The 20,531-nt window shown below is 37.9% G+C and overlaps 1 protein-coding gene across 1 annotated transcript in view; it reads left to right on the forward strand.

The window, feature by feature from the left end:
- sema4gb (sema domain, immunoglobulin domain (Ig), transmembrane domain (TM) and short cytoplasmic domain, (semaphorin) 4Gb) overlaps positions 1-15,913 on the forward strand; it is a 37,965-nt gene extending 22,052 nt beyond the window's left edge. Inside the window, exons 9-15 of the mRNA XM_079845946.1 lie at positions 1,666-1,841; positions 4,863-5,001; positions 5,155-5,377; positions 5,781-5,896; positions 6,009-6,163; positions 11,828-11,889; positions 11,975-15,913. Of these exons, the coding sequence (XP_079702072.1) occupies positions 1,666-1,841; positions 4,863-5,001; positions 5,155-5,377; positions 5,781-5,896; positions 6,009-6,163; positions 11,828-11,889; positions 11,975-12,954 (1,851 nt within the window). The 3' untranslated portion in view covers positions 12,955-15,913. The remainder of the gene's footprint in view (positions 1-1,665; positions 1,842-4,862; positions 5,002-5,154; positions 5,378-5,780; positions 5,897-6,008; positions 6,164-11,827; positions 11,890-11,974) is intronic.
- Positions 15,914-20,531: the final 4,618 nt, after the last annotated feature.

Raw genomic sequence — 20,531 nt, forward strand, 5'->3', positions numbered from 1 at the left:
TTTAAGCAACTCTTTAAAATTAATGTTCTTACTCTAAGCTCTGAATAGATGGCTTACTTTAGACTTTAGACTTTAAACAGATTGGGTGAAAAAATCCAACCTCGATAAACAAGTTTTGGTGTAATGTTGTTTAATACTAGCCCAATTTGTCTTCTAAGTGTAGACAACTCTTACTTATACTACAAAAAAAAAAAAAACGTATTGACTTCAGTGGGTGAGAAATTATTTTAATTAAGCAGGGTCTAAGTTTACCAAGGGGAACACTAATCACCCTAACAGTGATTTTGCACAAAACAACAATAAAAGTTAATCAAAAGCACTAATTACTTCTGCAACCTCTATTAATACAATGTAGTGTCAACACAAATCAACATGCTTTGAAAAAAAAAAAAAAAACATTATGGATGTTTCATCAGCCACAAACAACAGTAGCAGATGCATGAAGTTTATAGTGCTTAACCAGAAAAAATTCACAAAATTATTATTTGCAGGAGTACATGTTGTCCACAATAGCACTTATGTATAAGATACCCTAAAGTAAACATTGCGTTACAGTGTTTATACATCATAAATACATTCCATATTAATTAAGAAATTATTTCCCGCCAAATTAACAAGCCATGCCTTTCTGTGATAATGGCAATAATGAGCAGGGGGGAAATTATTCTGCCCCAGAAGTCTTCCTCAGGACTGAGTGTTTGTGGTCAAAAAAGTGAGCAAGCTCAAGAGACTTCATGAGCAAACTTAACATATGTGCATTCTCTCTGTCTCTGTTTTCTACATTTCAATTATGACATTTTTTTCTAAAGCCAGTGTACACAAGTCCATTAGAAGTAAAAAGAGTAAAAGTTGAAATGTTCATAATACCATGACTGTGTATTACTGTTTATTTGGATCTTATGGGAAAAAACATTTTCAGTGACACAAAAAGCTGATATTTGTATCATGTTGACAGCCTTGCTGATAACTTTTGTTATTGAGAAACCGTACAAAAGGATCCATTTCCTTTCTTCTATGCCATTTATTTGAGCCATCTCAGTTCTGGTCTTTCTTCTTCTCGAATGAATGTGAACTGACACCTCAATTAGCCTGAAGGTCCTCGTGTTACTACGAGAGCCTGATGGAGCCCATTTCTGAGCAGAATGCTGTTAGCACATTTAGGACAGCTTTCTGTGCCCACAACTGTGTCGTTTCAAGCTGAATGTTTAATTCAGGAGTTCAACATACCAGGTTTTGGTGCATTTGGCTGTGAACTACTCTCAAGGGTCTTTGTGAATTATGCAAAAAGCCATGGGCTGGGTTGGTAGAAATCCCAGAGATTAAGAAAATATGATTTTCCCATTTCAATGTACCTCTGATTTGACATTTGGAGTGTGATGGAGAACTACATAATCATAATTTGTCATTTAAACTCAATTATGTCACATCCCATTAGATTGTAAAATGGGGCGATATTACATTCGTTATTTGTTAATATTTTTACAGCTACTTTAGTGTGACTCATGCCCCTGAGGAGACTGCTTTCAAATAACTACAGACTACGCATAATACATATGTATATTGTGTCATTCCTACTGCTCTATTGAGTTAAAAAAATGAGCAATACTTGTATATGCAATTTGTTATGATTTTCATATCGGTTGTTTTTTGTTTCTTTGTTCACAGGGGGATATTGGAGGGCAGAGGACTCTTCAGAGGAAGTGGACGTCCTTTCTCAAGGCCAGGCTGGTGTGTGCCATCCCTGATTATGAGCTTCAATTCAACGTCCTGCGCAGCGTTTTTGTCGTCGAGGGAAGCAACGTACACGACAGTGTCTTTTATGGCATTTTTGGACTTGAGTGGTGAGATTTCACTTTGGCAGAATGCAAAATTTGATTGTGAACCTGTAACAGGTTGTGGGCCATTCAGAACGGAATTGAGAATGCCTTTGAATTTCCAATTCAGTTACTAAATTTAAATTAAGGTTGCAAACAGGATGCAGATTTGTACATTTACATTTAAAAACAATGAAGAAGAATTTCAAATAAATTGAAATTCAAATGTAATTTTATCTAGGGATGGATGGATGGATGGATAGGTGGGTAGATAGATAGATGGATGGATGGATGGATGGATGGATGGATGGATAGATGGATGGATGGATGGATGGGTGGGTGGGTTGGTTGGTAGATAGATGGATGGATGGATGAATGGGTGGGTGGATGGATGGATGGATGGATGGATGGATGGATGGATGGGTGGATGGATGGATGGATGGATGGATGGATGGATGGGTGGGTTGGTTGGTAGATAGATGGATGAATGGGTGGGTGGATGGATGGATGGATAGGTGGGTAGATGGAGATAGATGGATGGATGGATGGATGGATAGGTGGGTGGATGGATAGGTGGGTAGATAGATGGATAGGTGGGTGGATGGATAGGTGGGTAGATAGATGGGTAGGGGGGTGGATGGATAGGTGGGTAGATGGATATAGATAGATAGATGGATGGATGGATGGTGGGTAGATGGATGGATGGATGGATGGATGATGGATGGATGGAAGATAGATAGATGGATGGATGGATGGATGGATGGATGGATGGATGGATGGATGGATGGATGGATGGATGGATGGATGGATGGATGGATGGGTGAATGGAAGATAGATAGATGGATGGATGGATGGATGGATGGATGGGTGAATGGAAGATAGATAGATGGATGGATGGATGGATGGATGGATGGATGGATGGAAGATAGATAGATAGATAGATAGATAGATAGATAGATAGATAGATAGATAGATAGATAGATATAGATAGATAGATAGATAGATAGATAGATAGATAGATAGATAGATAGATAGATAGATAGATAGATAGATAGATAGATAGATGGATGGATGGATGGATGGATGGATGGATGGATGGATGGATAGATGGATAGATAGGTGGGTAGGTGGATATAGATAGATAGATAGATAGATAGATAGATAGATAGATAGATAGATAGATAGATAGATAGATAGATAGATAGATAGATAGATAGATAGATAGATAGATAGATAGATAGATAGATAGATAGATATAGATAGATAGATAGATAGATAGATAGATAGATAGATAGATAGATAGATAGATAGATAGATAGATAGATAGATAGATAGATAGATAGATAGATAGATAGATAGATGTGTGGTAGGGTTGGTGGATGGATAGATTAGATTTTATGTAATTTCTACTTTTATGCATTTCATAGGTTCAACTTATTTTTCTTCATCAGTAACTTTTCCACCACATTGATTTTATTTAAAATGTAAGGCTGCAGTCTTCAGTTTTAAAGGGTTGAAATGTTTTCGAGTCTGTGAGAGGGGTGCTGCAGTCTCATTAAATGAGATTTAAACAGAAGCAGCATTAATCTTCTAGCATGTGACCCTGTTATCTTCATTCTCAGAGCTTTTTTGACTGAAGGAATTTAGCATGAGAGCCCATCTCTAAATATTCCCATGTGCTTTCCTGGCTATAGCAGGGGCGCTCACAATAGGACAGAGGGCACTGGGCCAGTATTTGAATTGGCAGAATCGAAAGAGAGAGAGAGTTTGGGGAGTCATGCTATATTAATCTGTCCTTTATGTCTACAATCTAGTTGGGGACCAAATTCTCCCATCAAACCTGTTTCCAGGTAGTAAACAGGACAGAACATTGAGTGGCAACCCTTTATTGTCCTGAAAGGAGTAATAACATCAGTATTTCATTTTGAGGCTTTCTAGTGTTTCGTCCCACATGTGAAAAAAACAATATTTCTGGTGTTTTGGGTTTGTTTCTGTGTTTTTGTGCTTTAGAGGCTCTTCCTTTCTCCATAAAGATACATGTTTAGGGACTGCCATTTGTAAGTTTAGACAACACTGCTAGAAATATGACTGGTCGATTTCTTCTTCATCATTTACACACAAACAACTTAGTAAATAATTCTCTAAATTTGCCTAACAGCATGTAGAATTGGTCTTTGATTTGGTCTTTCAGCAATGTTTGCAATGATGGTGTCACTGGAACTCAGGATAACAACCTTAGTGTTTATTTACTGCAGAATTGTTAAAGAAATATTTGTGAAATGCTTTACCACGAAGAACAATTTTGACAAAAATATCTGTGCACACAGTAATGTTTGTACAATGGAAGTGAATGGGAAAAGGCATCCGACTAGGAAAAAACATTAAAATACACATTGTTTTGAAATTCTACACTTTTTCTAAACATTAAATATGTGACTAATGTGATAAAATTGAACAGTGATATAAAATTATGTATTTATTTATAGCCTGGTTTCCTGTTTTTGATTACCACAAACTGTTAAACTGTTCTTACTAACAAAAATAAAGTAATACAGAAATCATTGGAAATCCTTTAAAGATTATAAATGCTGTGAAAAAATAAATTTATATTAAAAATACATGCTGTGATCAACAAAATACTACAAAAAATGATGTATAAATTGTTAGAAAGAATAAAAAAAAAACAGATTTTTCCTACTATAATTTCCCTATAATAAAATATGACAAGCACTTAAATAAATATGTGAGCTTCACATTTCTTCGGAATGCCTTGCCCCATAGACTTGCATTGTAAGTGACTGTAAACATGATTTTTATAAATTGAGGCACAATTAAAAAAGATTTTCTCTGGTAATTTACATTTACTTTACATTTATACATTCAGCAGAGGCTTTTATCCAAAGTGACTTACAAATGAGGAATACAATAAGTGATTATTAAGCAGTAACAAGAAGTGCTAGCAATAATGCCACTGATGCTGTTGACAGAGTCGCATTAAACCAAAATGCCTTCAATCTCTCCCTCTTTCTTACTCTTTCTCATTGCTAGGAGAAATGTTAAGATGTCTGCAGTATGTAAGTATTCTCTCAGAGATGTCCAGACAGCTTTTGATGGGCCTTTTATGGAACTACAGGACTCCAAATGGAGGGAGTACACTGGGAAAGTTCCGGATCCGAGGCCTGGCTCGGTGAGATGCATCGCCCCATAAACTGTCCCCTACTAGTATCTGTTATACTAAATCAGTAGGACAGCTCTTTGGGACTTGTATTGGAGTCTTGCATCGTTTCTATTTTCACTCTTATGTGGAACGTTATATAACAGTGCCTTTCTTTCTCTTTAGTGTATAACTGATCAGCATCGTGCCCTGCTCATAAATTCCTCTCGGGATCTCCCTGACAACATACTCAATTTTGCTCGGAGACACCCTTTAATGTCCAAACAAATCCAGCCAGTGGGAGGACGTCCTCTGTTGCTCCAGAAGAGCGCAGACTACACCAAGATCGCTGTACAACAGGTTGTGGGTTTGGATGGACGCATCTATGACATGCTCTTCATTGGAACAGGTGCCTAAAGGTTGATTTTTCTTTATTTGATATTATGATTAAAAAGATATTTGGATTTTGATATTAAGATGATAAAAGTTTGAGGTTGGTAAGATTTTTTATGTTTTTGAAAGGAGTCTCTTATGCTCACTAATGCTGCATTTATTTGATAAGAAATTTAGTAAAAATAATTATTTACTATTTTAATATGTTTTAAAATGTAATTCATTCTTGTGACGGCTAAGCTGAATTTTTCAGCATCACTACTCCAGTCTTCAGTGTCACATGATCCTTCAGAAATCTTTCTAATATGCTGATTTGCTGCTCAAGAAACATTTATTATTAATTATCAATGTTGAAAATATTTGTGCTGCTTAATATTTTTGGGGAAACTGACACTTTTGGATTGTGTGCTTCTCTCCAGATGAGGGCTGGTTACACAGGGCTGTGAAAATCAGAGACCGTGTGCATATCATTGAGGAGCTTCAGCTGTTCGAGGAGAAACAGCCAATCAATAACATGGTGATATCACAAAAACAGGTAGCCCGTTATACACCTGGCAACCGTTAAAAACCACCATTAAATCCAAGCGTACAATACAAACACTTGTGCTTCCCCAAAAAATCTCAGGATGTGCACTTTTGTTCAACAGAACAGTATCTATGTGAGCGCCCCCTCTGGAGTGGTGCAAGTACCCCTGTCATCCTGTGAGCGCTACGCCTCCTGCTATGACTGTGTGTTTGCACGAGATCCACTCTGCGGTTGGGATGGAAGAACATGTGCTGAGATAACATCTTACGCTAACAGGTAAAAGCAGACATAACAGGTGTGCACACAATGTACTATGTATGTTACCCGAGTCCAAAAGGTCCAATTTTTTTTAGCTATACCTGTCAATTTAAGGTGATTTAAGAAACGTTACTAGGGATATAACACCACCTTATCAGATACCAGCCTTTTTTATATCGCCAGATATAGATATGTAATATCTATTAAGATTATAAATCAATCAGTGTACAATTTTCCATAGCAGATTTGAAAATGAATATTTGTCTTTATTGGTATTATTGGATTATATGCTGTATAATGTTGTTATGCCTAAATTAACTAGTTTACAAACTATTTATGCATGATTATTTTTTATATTTTTCATATTTATTTATTTCAAAAAAGTATTGATATAATCATTTAGAAATATTTCTTATTTAATAAAAATATTATATATCATAAATATTTCTTAACGGCCATGACACTTTATTTTACTGTATTAAAAAGATTTGTGTATTATGACAAATGGATTTAGCTGTTATTGTGTTGCATATGATTTCAGGTCATTGTGTTACATCAACTGTGAGGCAGTGTCCATCTCTCAATGAAAATAGACAATCACATATGACTGGAATATTGAGAAATAAATACTTTGGTTGTCTCAGATAAAATGGTGCTAAATTTTCTTCAAATGTAAAAGTTTTTAGAAGACGTGCATCAGCGAGGGTCAGATTATTGCTCTTACAATGTGGTTTCATCCTTCCCTCAGGTCATTTTGACCCAAAACTCATTTAAAATATATAAAATAATAATTGAGAGTTAATCTGAGTGGTCCAAGACCCTAGGACCTTTGTCACACTTGACCACAAATGCACAAAAAAAATGGACTGGATTCGAGGAGTTTAGTGGTTGAAATAAAAAAAAGTAACAAATCCTTCCCTTGCGGGTCAATTTGACCCCCATAGGAATGAATGGAATGCGAGGATTGCTTCAACAGTTCCTTACCGTGCGCTGCTATGTTATCTAGGCTTGTTGCGATAGTCGGTGTTACACCGGTTACATCACTTTCCCATCGTCCTTTTGATTTTTTATACTAGCCTAATAAAAATCAGAACAGACGTTACAGTTAAAAAATGAACTGAGGACAGACCGGCAGCAGGAATCAGGTTTAATTTATCACAAGAGTGAGGAGCCGACAATATGACGACGGAAGATTTGGTTTCAAAGCTAAAAGCGCCTATTTAAGCGAGCTTGTCATTGTACTGTTCTGTTTTTGTGTTTTTCATTAAAGGTGTCATGAACTGGCTTTTTTATACTGTTGTCTGAGGTCAACTTATGACGTTTGCGTGGTTTATACATTCAGAAACATCATAATGAATAAGTAATAGGCTATTTTCTGCCTTGGTTTTGAGGCTCTCTGAAGAAACGGTCGGTTTTGATGGGCGTGCCGCACTGAAGACTTGGAAGTAAACGCCCACGGCTAGGAATGGATAGGATTTGCATATTTAATGAACTTCAGCTCCTCTCAGTACATGTGGGAATTGTTTTGAAAGTGTCTGGGGAATCGCTCACAGGACTCGGAAAATATATTTATCAAACAAACACAAAGATTCATCTCTCATCCACCCACGATTGATTGGAATGTTGTCGCCCGATCAGTGAATATAACCATGAACCATACACACACACACACAAGAAAATAATGTTATTTCACTATTTAAGATAGCCGCAGGCTGAAAAACACATAGCCCCGGGGTTGTTGGGCTTTTTAAAAAGTCAAGTCCGAGCCCTGGCCCATAACGTTACAAGTCCGAGTATGATCACGAATGAAGTAATAACACTTCAAATAGAGGATTCTGCAGCCTGTGACCGCGTGCTAAGGTATGTAATCAATAGATTTAAAACGATCTGTAACAATGCAATACTAAAACATGTAAAAAACACGTTTTACTCACATAAGTGTGTTGCACCGTTCCTGTCGGATCGTAATGTTATCGTAATCACCTGTCGTGCTTCTGCATCCTATTACGTTAGTGGTCGACATATTCTGAGTGTCAATAAAAGCTTTTCTTTGACTAACAAGGAAGTTTTCAGCTCTGAAACTTACAGGATATTCTTATATTACGATGAACTTTAATATATCAGAGGCTCAAGGGAAAGTTGATTTTTTAATTCATCACCCCTTTAAGAATAATATTGAACACACCTTTCAAGCAATTCGCTCCCAAATTGTCTCTGATTCTAAAGTATAATGTGCACAAACGCACAGCCATTTATAACAGTGCGCGTTATCAATGCAGCCTCTATATATATTCGCGAAATATGGATAAACATGCGCACAGGAAACAAAAACCTTGCAAAAACGATATACGCCCCTCCAAATCCTGGCCAAATCACAGAGATGCCGATTCGCACAGGACTAATATTATCACAGGACCTCTGTGTTCGGCGAAATATGGCAGGTCATTTGCGGGGGAATTTTTACTTTACAAATTACAGACATGGCCGATTCGCACGGGAATAAGATCACAGACAATTATTACAAATTACTAGAGGTCACCAGGTAATACTAATCCAGAGCGAATAGGGCTATAGACAAACTAAACAATCAAATTACACTTTAAATAAATTTTTTCCAAAGATGGTTTCTGTCATTTTAGGTTGTTTTTATCACACTGATGTTAGTTCAAGCGTTCGTTCTTTAAATAAGTTTGGTTTTAGTTAGTTATTTGAGGCTATAAAAACAGGGGTGTGGCGTTATGATTGACAGCTTCTCTGAGCGAAGTAGTCACTGAGGCACTAACGGACATTTTTCAGGAACTTCGGGAGGAGATTGAAGCTTTAACTTTAATCTCTACATTTCCATAACTGTTTATTTCACAAAATTTGTTGATTAGGCGGGTGTGGGCGGGACCTCAACTGCGCAGACTCGAGACCCAAGGTGTCAGCGCCATATTTGAACAATGGCGGCTTCACTTACGTCAACGGAAGAAAGTGAAGGCGCGTCGTCCATCTTCTTTTACAGTCTATGATTTCCACCATATAGAGCTATAAGGCCATCTAGTGACAGGATTCATGAAATGTCATGTTATATAATATCTATAAAGAGGTCGATAATGACACCCAATGTAAGATATTTTGAGCTGAATTAAAAGGGTTATGCATGAAATAGTGAGTTATTTTGAATTGAAGTTGAAATGTGAAGAATGTGCTTAATTACTATTTATTCATTATTTATTTATAAAATAGTAATTTAAAGGTAAATACAAAAAATTAAAACTCCAAAAAATTGCATTAAAAAAAGAACAAATATCAAAATGAAATAAATTAAGCTTTCTGGACAAAGAAAAAAGTAAGTATCATTTTAGGGCTTTGGGTAATTTTGACCCACGAGCAGAGGTGGACAGTAACAAAGTACATTTACTTGAGTACTGTACTTAAGTACACTTTTTTGAGTATCTGTACTTTACTTGAGTATTATATTTTCTGGAAACTTATGACTTTAACTTCACTACATTTGAAAGACAAATATCGTACTTTTCACTCCGCTATATTTTTATCAATGTCCTCGAAGTCGAAAGTCATTTCTGTAGCAGCTTTGAAATCAGTGGATGATTCTTTAAAACTATTTTTATTTATTTTATATATTTTATTTATTTATACTTGAACAGACAAATACACACAAAATGATGTCAAAATGTCTGTTTTGGCGAGTATTCAAGTCGATTATGTCTTAAGTGAGCATAAACAGTTGGGAGAATGTCGGATGTGAATCAGTGTATTGGATCCATGCATTCACCCTTAAAGGTCCCATGGCATTGAAATTTTCACTTTATGAGGTTTTTTAACATTAATATGAGTTCCCCTAGCCTGTCTATGGTCCCCAAGTGTCTAGAAATTTTGATAGGTGTAAACCGAGTTCTGGGTGTCTTTCTCTGCCTTTGAGAAAATGAGAGCTCAGACGAGCCGATCTGGAATCTTCCCTATATGTCGACATGCAGGGAACGGTTACCTCCCCTTCCTCTGCTTTGCCCGCCCAGTGAATTTGGAGGAAATGGATTCAGTTTATTTTACTCGCAATGTCAGCACAGGCTTTTACGATATGGATTCGAAAGCACCGCCACAAACAGTGAGTAACAGTGTTCATTAATGCCTGATCAGTGATTTCTGATGTGTAGCTAATTATTCAAGTTCACACAGACTTTCTCTCTAAATCGTTTGTTTATGCATCTGTGAATCAAGCCAGTGACTAAATGATCAACTTCACATCGTTTCTCTTATTAGCCTAGCATGAAACAAATCTGTTATTTATATTGTGATTAGATGCTAGATTAGCGATCAAAGAACACTCTCTTTATAATGTTCGGATCTGTCAATCTCACGTCGCGAGTGTATCTGCACACTTGCCCAAACTGCTGTTATAATGACAGACGCTGTTATTCTGCACAACGAAGCTCTTACTGTATTCATGTCGATGTCGTGTTTGCTGTTAGTTGAGGTGAAAGCATTTTGTGAGAGAAAACGCGTTGCAATGACAAGATCACTGCATTCACGTGATCAACAGACTGCCTATGTACTCAGTGCTCATCACTGCAGCCTTTCATGTGATAGGAATAGATCATAAAATAATGCTATAATCCACACTTTCATGATTCATTCATCTCGACAGCTGTAATGGTACATTACATGTGTTACAAAGTTCGTAGAATAAGGAGGAAGACGACAGGGTCGGCGTGACTGGGACTCGTGTTTATTCAGAATTCTCAGATACAAACAAAACTTGCGCTCTCAACAACTCTGTACAATATAACTTTCTTAGCAATCTTTGTTCTCCTGCTCTTGTCTTTCTGGTCCACAAGTGCACAGTCCGTCTCTCTCTGGCAGGCTCGCAGACCTCTCTAAACCACGCCCCCTCCGCCACAAGATCTAATACTCATTTCAAATGCAAAGATGTCAGCCAATCACAACAGTGGGCGTTTTCACTGAAGTCTCACAGCAGACACGCCCCTTGAAACAGGGCATTCAGCTAGAGACTAAAATCAGTATAGAAAAAAATGCCTTTTATTTCCAAATTATGACATTTTATGATGTAAAAATCATACTAACAATATAAGTACACCTCAGGACACATTATAAAATAAAGAAAAAAATCCATGCCATGGGACCTTTAAAGAACTTTTAAGCAAGTATTGAAATGAGTTCAAGGTAGTCGTGTGCTAGCATGTCGGATGGAGCAGCATCACTAACTGGCTTAAACCACCATGATGGCACAGTGTGCATTTATACAACAATGCAATAATGCATTGACATAAAAAAGGAAATTTACTTTTGATACTTAAGTACTTTTAAAACCAAGTACTTCTGTACTTTTACTTGTAACGAAGTAATATTTGACCAGTAGTACTTTTACTCAAGTAATGGAGTTGTGTACTTTGTCCACCTCTGCCCACGAGGGAAGGATTTGTTACAAAGTGCGAGGGAAGGATGAGGGTTAAACCATGTAATGTTACTGTTCCTAATAAGTTAGCAGCCAACTAGGGATTAAAGTGTTTTCTTTTCTGGCTAAAACCAATTTTAACTCCCATTTGGCTTTTGGTGAGTGTAAATATTTGGACCCAGTGTCCAAAACACATTTACAGTATGTTCTGCATCCTTCGATTAATGGCTTTAATAAGTGCAACTGTGAATATGTGTTTCTCGTAGGTCCAGTCTCGTCCAGGACGTCCAGATGGGAAGCAGAGGCTGTACTAATATTACAAATGATGGTGTGTTAGCATGGGAATTATTTCTGAGCAGCCTTGTCAGGTGACATTTAAGAATAGAGTACTAATGTATCTTGTGTTTTGCCAGGTTTCGTCATGCACCGGACACGTGCAGTGATGGCAGGAGATGATGTGCTGTTACAGTGTGAGATTCGTTCTAACCTGGCCACCCCTCACTGGACGCTGAACGGTCAGCAGCTGCAGGGTTACGGCGTAGACTTTGGCTACCGCACGGGCAACGACGGCCTCCTCATCATCGGTGCTCAGAACCAGCAAAGTGGACACTACCGCTGTTACGCGGTGGAGAACGGCGTCTGGGTTCCCGTTCGCAGTTACGTGGTTAGAGTACAACCCGTTCCGCCTCCTGCATCACATCTCTCAGGAAGCCCGACAGCTCTACCTGAAAGTTTCTTCACCACCACAACTGTGCCAACTCCAAGTCCTTCCAGTGGTCCTGTTGAGCAGATGCTGTCACCCCCACCGGCCCCATTGCCTTCTGGGCCGGAGTTCCAGACCTACAGGCACATGGAGGCCATGTATATCTCTCTGGTGGCTGTACTCGGCGGGCTTTGTCTGGTGCTAACGGTGGTCCTGCTGTACGTTAGCTTCTGTGCACGCAACTCTCCCAATGCCAGGAAGTACTCCCAGCAAGCACTGTCCATGACCACGGCAACCGAAAGAAAGAGGAGCTCGCACTTTGAGCTCAAAACCATCTCCAGCCACTGCAATGGCCGAACGGAGGGGCGCAGCAGAGCAACGTCAAGAGATGGAGAGTTTCTACAGATCTTTCCAGCGGACATACAGACCACGCAGAGTGAAGAGCCTCCACCTGCGCCGCCACTTCCTATGGCACCACCCCTACCCGCCTCGGAATACGCCAACGGACTGTCGGCCACGTTGCCCAGTGTGCTGAGAAAGATGAACGGGAACAGCTATGTGCTCCTGAGGCAGACGGACTCAGAAATGACGTCTCCACTTTACCACTCCTTCACAGAGGAGCTCAACAAGATTCTTGAAAAGAGGAAACACACACAGCTGGACATCGAACCAGATGAGAGCTCAGTGTAGCATGATCTCACAGCATTACCATATCGCCCCCTTGTGGTGTGGAGGCTTACATTTTGTATAAGACCCAAGAGAACTGTGTGTTGTGAAGTTCTTCATAGTATCTCCGATATACAACTTCAACTTATTTGGCTTGGCGCCTTTGTGAATCCTCTCATGATTTATTTGAAAATATGTTAGTGAAACTATTTCTGAGTTTGGTCAAATTTACTTCTGACCTACTGATTGAATTAGTAGACGTCAACTGTAGCTAAAGACTCCTAGACTGTGCACCTTGGAGTGTAAAAAAAAACACAAAATGAACTTCAGTCAAGAACACGCAAGACTGAGTTTGGTTAAGTTTCATTTGAAAGGAGAATTAAGAGACTTGAAAACACTGTCCAAAGACTTTCTCAGCAAAGCAATGCATATTTGTACATAATCAACGTGGTATTATTGCTCAAATGCAGACGTTTACAGAATTTTTTTTGGTTTTGCCTAATTGCACCTAATGTAAATAACAATCATTTTAATATCAAAGTACTAGTCACAGCATTTTCAAAACTTTCTTTGCTCATTCATTGAAAATTCAGAAGGGGTTTGGGTTTTGAGACATGTTCTTGAGCTCTGGACTTTTTAACGACACAATTTCACACTAGATTGCAGTCAGATTGCAGGAGCAGCGAGTGTTAGCACATGCATCATTGACATCTGCAGATACAGAGGTGGTCATTTTCAGATCCACTCAGCTGTGGAACTCAACGCCTCTTTCAGGGATGAGTTGTGTTTCTTTTTGGCAGTGTGTCAGATGGAGTGAATGGATTTCAGAATGGAAGAGTCACTCTGTTCAATACATGATTTCCCTGTCAAATTCTGTCCAGCTTTGACAGCATATGATTAAACAAAGCAAGAGATGCCCGCACAAGAAATGCCAGGACCTTTGAAGTTTAGTTGGAAGATAATGAGTTTGCATTCAATTCATTTACTGCATTAAGCATGATAAAATGTGCCTGGTTTATTCAGCGCTCCAAACTCCAAACGTAAATGTATTTCTAATTAGGCTGTCAATTTAATGTTGTAATTTAAAAAAATTAATTTTAAAAAATCTGACACACTATCATTCAAAAGTTTGGATTCTGTCATTTTTGGATTCAGAAGTCTCTTATGCTCACCAAGGCTACAATTATTTGATCAAAATAAAATAATTGATTCAATTTAAAATAACTTTTTTTATTTCAACATATTTTAAAATGTAATTTATTCCTGTGATGGCAAACCAACATTTTCATCAGCATCATTACTCCAGTCTTCAGTGTCACATGATCCTTCAGAAATCGTATTTGGTACTCAAGAGACAAATTTTGAAAATAATTGTGCTGCCTAATATTTTTGTGGAAACCGTGATATATATATATTTTTTAGGATTCTTTGATTAATAGAAAATTCAAAACTGTCATTTTACTGTCACTTTTGATCAATCAAATGCGTCCGTGCTGAATAAAAGTATTACTTTCTTTGGAAAATAAATCTTACTGACCCCAAACTTTTGAACAGTAAGGAGAATTAACACAATCAATTATGACCCCTGAACTATTTAAATACCATATAAACTTTTTGTGATGTCTATTTATTGATTTACTACTATAATAATGACATAGCCTACCTATTTTTATTTGGGCGCAATTGTGATTAATTGAGATAATCTGTTTAATAATTGAGATCATTTAATAATTTGATTCAGGATCATTGATATCATTTAAATTGACAGGCCTAAAATCTATATAGCTGTATATTTTATTTCTGTCATGTGTATTGTGACCCTGGTTTATAAACAGTGTTACACAGAGATGTTGAGTCAGCTCTTGTCATCTCTCCCCAGTGGCTTTCCCAGTTCGTGCTGCTCAGTTTGCCAGTGTTGCTGACAGGAACAGCACTGCGTTGCAAGGACTCCATTAAGATGCAGAGTGTCTTTTGTTAAGACAGCAGAAAGAGGAGGGAGAGACGCGTGATGTGCTCGTTTTGGCCGCGATGCTAACATGACCGCCATCAAACTGACTCAATGTGCTTCAGCTAGTCTCTTCTTCAGCTTCTCTCACTTTTCCCTTCTCATTTATATGTTATGTTGCATCCACAAACATCAACCACTTGTCTTCGTTTAAACTCATTTCTGTTGCATATATGAGTATGTTGTTACATCAATGATATAAATACATTATACAAGTCAACATAAAACTAATTTATTGGGTTTCTGGGTAAAACAGGGTATTGTTCAGAAGTTTAGGGTCAGTAAATAATTTTTTTAAAGGTAGTAATACTTTTATTCAGCATAGAGTCCAAGGACGAATCCTTGCTGCACAAGTGTTTTTAATATTGATGAGAAATGTTTCTTTAGCATCAAATCAGCATATCAGAATGATTTCTGAAGGATCATGTGACACTGAAGACTGGAGTAATAATGCTGAAAATTCAGCTTTGAATCACAGCAATAAATTACAATTGAAAATGTAATAAAAAATGTAATAAGATTTCACAATATAACTGTATTTTTGATCAAATAAATGCAACTGGTGAGCGCAGGTGTGTGTATAAGAGCATTAGGGACATCAGATGAAAAGGTGAAGTTATATTTCAGTGAGAGATTATGAAGATACACCTTTTTCTTTGGAATAGTGTGCACTGATAAATTGTTCACAGTATTAACATGTATTTAAGTGCTGTATGCCTATGGTGTAGGCTACTTCTAGTCATAAACTGTGATTCATCATAATTTAAATATTAGCGGTTTGCTGTCATCGTGTTTGTGAATATCCACTGCCTATAATCGCACAGAACGTTTTGCACTTAATATTTTCCCAAAGTTTTTGCTATGCTTACATGTCAGTCACAGTGTGTATTCGGGTACATATTGTTTAAATATTTTAGTGCTTATTCTTACGAAATGATATCTGATGTTTACATCCTATTAAAGCATTTATTATCATTGCTACTGCTTCTGTATCTTGTGCACCCCAAAGGTTAAAGATCATTCTGCATGCAAGAAAGAAACCTCTGAGTAACTGTCACAGTAGGAGATTTTAACCAGATCCCCATCTGTATCAGGCCTGTTGGTATGTCCCCCATGTATCCGTTACTTAGCAACACGGCTCTTAATTTAGAACTTTCTTTAATCCACATAATAGGTCAAGATAGTTTTCACTTGGGAGAAGAGATGTGATCAGACTCAGAGCGCTAGTCTCATCTGGTTGGAGTAAATGGGACATAATAAATATACTTCTCTCTTGTGAACTGAATCATTAAACATGGTTTACATTGATTAGATGTCCAGCCTAGGGTTATCTTGCTAGGTTACTACCCAGCAACCAATTCATCTCAGTGGAAACTCAGTTGCTGTTCAAGCGGCAGCTGCAAGAATTCATATTGTGCACTGAATGTCATCCGTATTGGTCAGTAACATTTTGTTAACAGAGTTTAATGTGCCAAAACTGTTGATACTGATAACAGCCAACATATTCTAATGTTCCCGCCCCCAACATGATCAAGGTCTGTGGCAAACTGTGTTTATTGCTTCTTTGCCAGTATACGTGGGAGTGAGAAAAGCTTTTCTCCCGTGTCCTCAAGCTTTGTGTCGCTGTCACAGTAGATTAAACACACACAATGCATGTCGGTTTCTCAGCTGCTGCAATCAACACGACTGTAAGCAACATAGATATTGAGGAGGAAACACTTCTGCCCTAATATTCCGATTAACAATCAACCAATAAGGCTTTTTTAATGGTTTATTCAAAAAATAATTACTTTTGGTCCTCCACAAAATCAGAAATATGTGCATACAGATTTGCAAAAGTACCCAACATTTCTGTGTAACAGCTGCCAGTTGACATCATTGTAATGGGCCTGCAAAATCATTCAATATTTTTTTTTTTTTAAACAAAGATGACATACTTTAACTTATCACAGACAAAGTTCATACTTATTCGTAAGTTTCTGAGGTATTAGGACTACATTAGAGCAGGGATATTTGGGTACACTCTTAAAAATAAAGGTTCTTTATTGCCATTAATGGTTCCATGAAGATCCTGTATCATCCAAGGAAACTTCTTATTGCACTTAATAGTGTAAAACCTTTAAGAACTGTTCACTGAAAGGTTCTTTGGGGAAACGGCTAAATATCAGGTTCTACCAGGGAAACAAATCTCTCATATTATGCTGTAAAGAACATACAGGACACAGGAAACATATTGGTATTATTATTAAAGGTTAAAATTAACAATTCATTCCTATACAATTAATATAATGCAGTTTTATAATTATAATTGTATAAAAAGCTCCTCGAGAGAGATGTCCTAGCTAACTAGCATGCTATATGGTCATTGATTGGCTTTTGTAACACAAGCCCGCTTTGTTGACGTCTTTCCGAGTTTGAAACACATTGAACGATTGAGACATGATACATTTCATTAAGCTGTACTGTATCTTTCAAAATACTTTATGATGTTCATTCATGTTTATTTGGTGCTATAATTAGTAATAAACGGGAAGACAGATCTGTCCAGTCTGTTTTGTCGCGCTAAACATAGCAATGAAACACGTTGAAAACTATACTATAAACACAATATTTTAAAAGTAGGCTAAGGACTGAAAAATTACTCACCCTATGCTCTTTTTTGTTGTTGTTGTTGTTATCGGATTTTGTTGTTGGCGGATTTTTTTGTTATCCGCCAAAATATATTGAATTCTTATTTGTGGACTTCAGTTCGGCCTTCAATACCATCATGCCTGATCTTCTCTCAGCTAAACTGACCCAGCTCTCCATGCCATCCTCAATCTGTCAGTGGATCTCCAGCTTCCTGACAGACAGCAGTGAGTGAGACTGGGGGAACTCACATCCAGCACTGGCGCCCCCCAGGGGTGTGTTGTGTTCTCTCCCCACTGCTCTTCTCCCTGTACACCAATGACTGCACTTCTAAAGACCCCTCTGTGAAGATCCTGAAATTTGCAGACGACGCCACTGTCATCGGCCTCATCCAAAACGGTGATGAGTCTGCTTACAGACTGGAGGTTGAACAGCTGGCTGTCTGGTGCAGTTATAACAACCTTGAGCTCAACACGCTCAAAACGGTGGAGATGATAGTGGACTTCAGGAGGAACAGTCCAGCTCTCCCCCCACTCACCATCATGAACAGCACTGTGGAAGCAGTGGAGTCATTCAGGTTCCTGGGCACTACCATCTCTCAGGACCTGAAGTGGGACAATCCCATTGACTCCATTGTGAAAAAGGCCCAGCAGAGACTGTACTTCCTTCGTCAGCTGAGGAAGTTCAACCTCCCACTGGAGCTGCTGATTCAGTTCTACTCAGCTGTCATTGAATCTGTTTTATGCACTTCCATCACTGTCTGGTTTGGTTCAGCTACCAAATCTGACATCAGGAGACTACAACGCACAATCTGGACTGCAGAAAGGATTATTGGTGCCTCCCTGCCAGCCCTCCAGGACCTATACTCTTCCAGAGTGAGGAAGAGAGCAGGTAAAATCATCACAGACTCCACCCATCCTGGACACCTCCTGTTTGAACTGTTACCATCAGGACGGCGACTCCGATCACTGGCCACTAGAACATCTAGGCACAGGAACAGTTTCTTCCCACAGGCCATTACCCTCTTGAACAGTTAAAATACACAATATAATAAAAATATAAAATATAATTTATTTGTAAAACTATATAGTGGCATCAAGTGGTACTCATCAAGTGCTGGGTAGTAACTTATTACATGTAATCTTCGTAATTACATAATCAGATTCCAAAAATTAAGTACTTGTAATTAGATTACGTTTTAAAATATTCACACTACAGTTACTTTTTTATTGATTATATGATTACATTATTCTCACATTATTACATTATTCTCACAATGGCAGTCAAATATTCACATTTCATTGATTCTCCTAGCTACTACTTTTTTTGTCTTTTAAAGGTGTCATGAACTGGCTTTTTTTATTTTATACTGTTGTCTGAGGTCAACTTATGACGTTCACGTTGTTTTTACATTCAAAAACATCATAATGAATAAGTAATAGGCTATTTTCTACCCTGGTTTTGAGGCTCTCTCTTGTACTGAAGACTTGGAAGTAAACGCCCACGGCTAGGATTGGATAAGATTTGAATATTTAATGAGCTTCGGCTCCCCGCGAGAACACCGTGAAGGATTGTTTTGAAGCATGTGGGAAAACGGCAACTGGAAAAATTCGTCCCACAGGGCTCACAAAACGTCTTTATCAAACAGACACAATGATTTCTCTCTCATCCACCCGCGATTGATTGGAATGTTATTTTTTTATTACTTGGCTCGCCCGATCGGTGGATATAAGCGCGAACTGTACACACGCGGGCGTGCGCCAAGTACGTTGCAGACTGTATGATCAAAACTTCCGCGATTGTATTTTTCCTTCAAATATCAAGTCAAGAGAGTGAACAACGCACATCAAGAACCACAAATAAAGGATTCTTCAGCCTTTGACAGCGTGCTAAGGTACGTTAGACACGTAGACAATCAATATATCTGTATCAAACGATCTGTAATGCAATACTATCACATATAAAAACATGTTTTACTCACATTAGTGTGTTGCTTCATTCATTCATGTAATCTCATCCTGTCTGCAAATCCAGTCTCTTGTTTACAAACGAATCCGTGATCAGAAATGAAGGAACTAACGCAAAGTCTTCCCCACGTGAGCTGGATATTCATTAAAAATAAAGTTCATCCATGCATTCATAATATTGGAATCCGAATGAAGCTTATGTGGTATGTTTAGAAATTTTATCCTGTTTAGCTCCATGTAGGCCTGTGTTATGTTAGTGGCACGAGTCGGTGGGCGTGGCTACAGAATCATTGTTCTTCTTCTGTTGAGGCGGTGCTTCACTACACTCTCACGTCATAGCCGGGCACATTCTGAGATTGATCGTTTGCTGGGCCTGGTGTCAATGAAAGCTTTTCTTTGACTAACAAAGAAGGTTTTCAGCTCTGAAACTTACAGGATATTCTTATATTACCATTACCTTTTATATATCAAAAGCTCAAGGGAAAGTTGATTTCTCAATTCATCACCCCTTTAAATTTTCCTTTCTAAAAACAACTACTGCTTGTATACGTTCAGAAGGTCTTCCAGGTTTGTTGAATTGCACACACAGACCAGAAACTACTCATGTGACTATCACTGAAAACTGAAACCCACAGCAATTGATCACTGCATTGACAGAAATAATTTCTCAACACTTCAACATTGCATATCTAATCAACTCGACTAACACATTCATTATTATTTGAATTATAACTCAGATTCAGTAAGTTTTTTAACCATGTATTCATGTCTTTGGAGGGCTTTCTTTGGCTTTCAAACATTCAAATATACAAATTCTTCACGTCATTTCATATTTACATGCAATGCAGGGATTCGCCAAAATTTTTGTCCACTTAAATTTCTTTGACCTAATATATTTACTTGAAGCATCCCCTGAGATTTTAATATGCAAGTTAGGTCAATAGAAAATGAAGCCAATATGTAAAATTAATAATAAATATAAAATTAAGTTCAAGGTTCTC

Source organism: Gobio gobio (genome assembly GCF_949357685.1).
Source record: "Gobio gobio genome assembly, chromosome: 20".
NCBI classification, from domain to species: domain Eukaryota; kingdom Metazoa; phylum Chordata; class Actinopteri; order Cypriniformes; family Gobionidae; genus Gobio; species Gobio gobio.